Consider the following 622-nt stretch of genomic DNA (forward strand, 5'->3'; position numbering starts at 1 on the left):
GCAGCAGCAGCTGCTGCTGCTGCTGCTGCAGCTCCGGCGAGTGTATCGCCAGCAGCAGCAGCAACTGACGCAGCCTCAGACCTACAGGCACAACGGCCTCCACAGCAGCAGCAGCAGCAGCAGGAGCAGCAGCAGGAGCAGGTAGAACAGCAGGAGCAGCAGCAGCAGCAGCAGCAACAGCAGCAGCTGCAGCAGCAAGAAGAGACAGAGCTGCTGCACTCGTTGGTGCTCGAGCTGCTGGATCGCCTTCACCTGCAGCAGCAGAGACACCCGGAGGAGACAGATGATGCTTCAGCAGCAGCAGTTGCAAAGCTGCGAGAAGACTTTGCTGCTGCACTGCAGCAGCAGCAGCAGCAGCAGCAGCAGCAGCAGCAGCAGGAAGAGGAGCAGCAGCAGCAAGAGCTCCCCGAGCAGCTGCTGCAGCAGCAACGGCTGCGGCAGGACGAATGGTGGCTGCGGGCCAAACAGCAGGAGGCAGCAGCAGACGCCTCAGCAGCAGCAGCAGCAGCAGCAACAGGTGCAGCAGGTCGAGCTGCCGGTGACCAGCAGCAGCAGCAGCAGCAGCAGCAGCAGCAGCAGCAGCAGCCGCTGCTGCTGCCACCAGAAGCTGTTGTCTTCTCTC

At 63.0% G+C, this 622-nt stretch overlaps 1 protein-coding gene across 1 annotated transcript in view; it reads left to right on the forward strand.

Annotated features, from left to right (window-relative positions):
* The window catches only part of EMH_0002890 (uncharacterized protein), a gene marked incomplete at both ends in the record, with an annotated part of 1,303 nt that overhangs the window by 556 nt on the left and 125 nt on the right, over positions 1 to 622 (forward strand). The window contains one exon of the mRNA XM_013496200.1: positions 32 to 620. Within this exon, the coding sequence (XP_013351654.1) occupies positions 32 to 620 (589 nt within the window). The remainder of the gene's footprint in view (positions 1 to 31; positions 621 to 622) is intronic.

This window comes from Eimeria mitis, genomic scaffold (genome assembly GCF_000499745.2).
Source record: "Eimeria mitis Houghton genomic scaffold, Emh_scaff198, whole genome shotgun sequence".
In the NCBI taxonomy this organism is placed as follows: Eukaryota; Apicomplexa; class Conoidasida; order Eucoccidiorida; family Eimeriidae; genus Eimeria; species Eimeria mitis.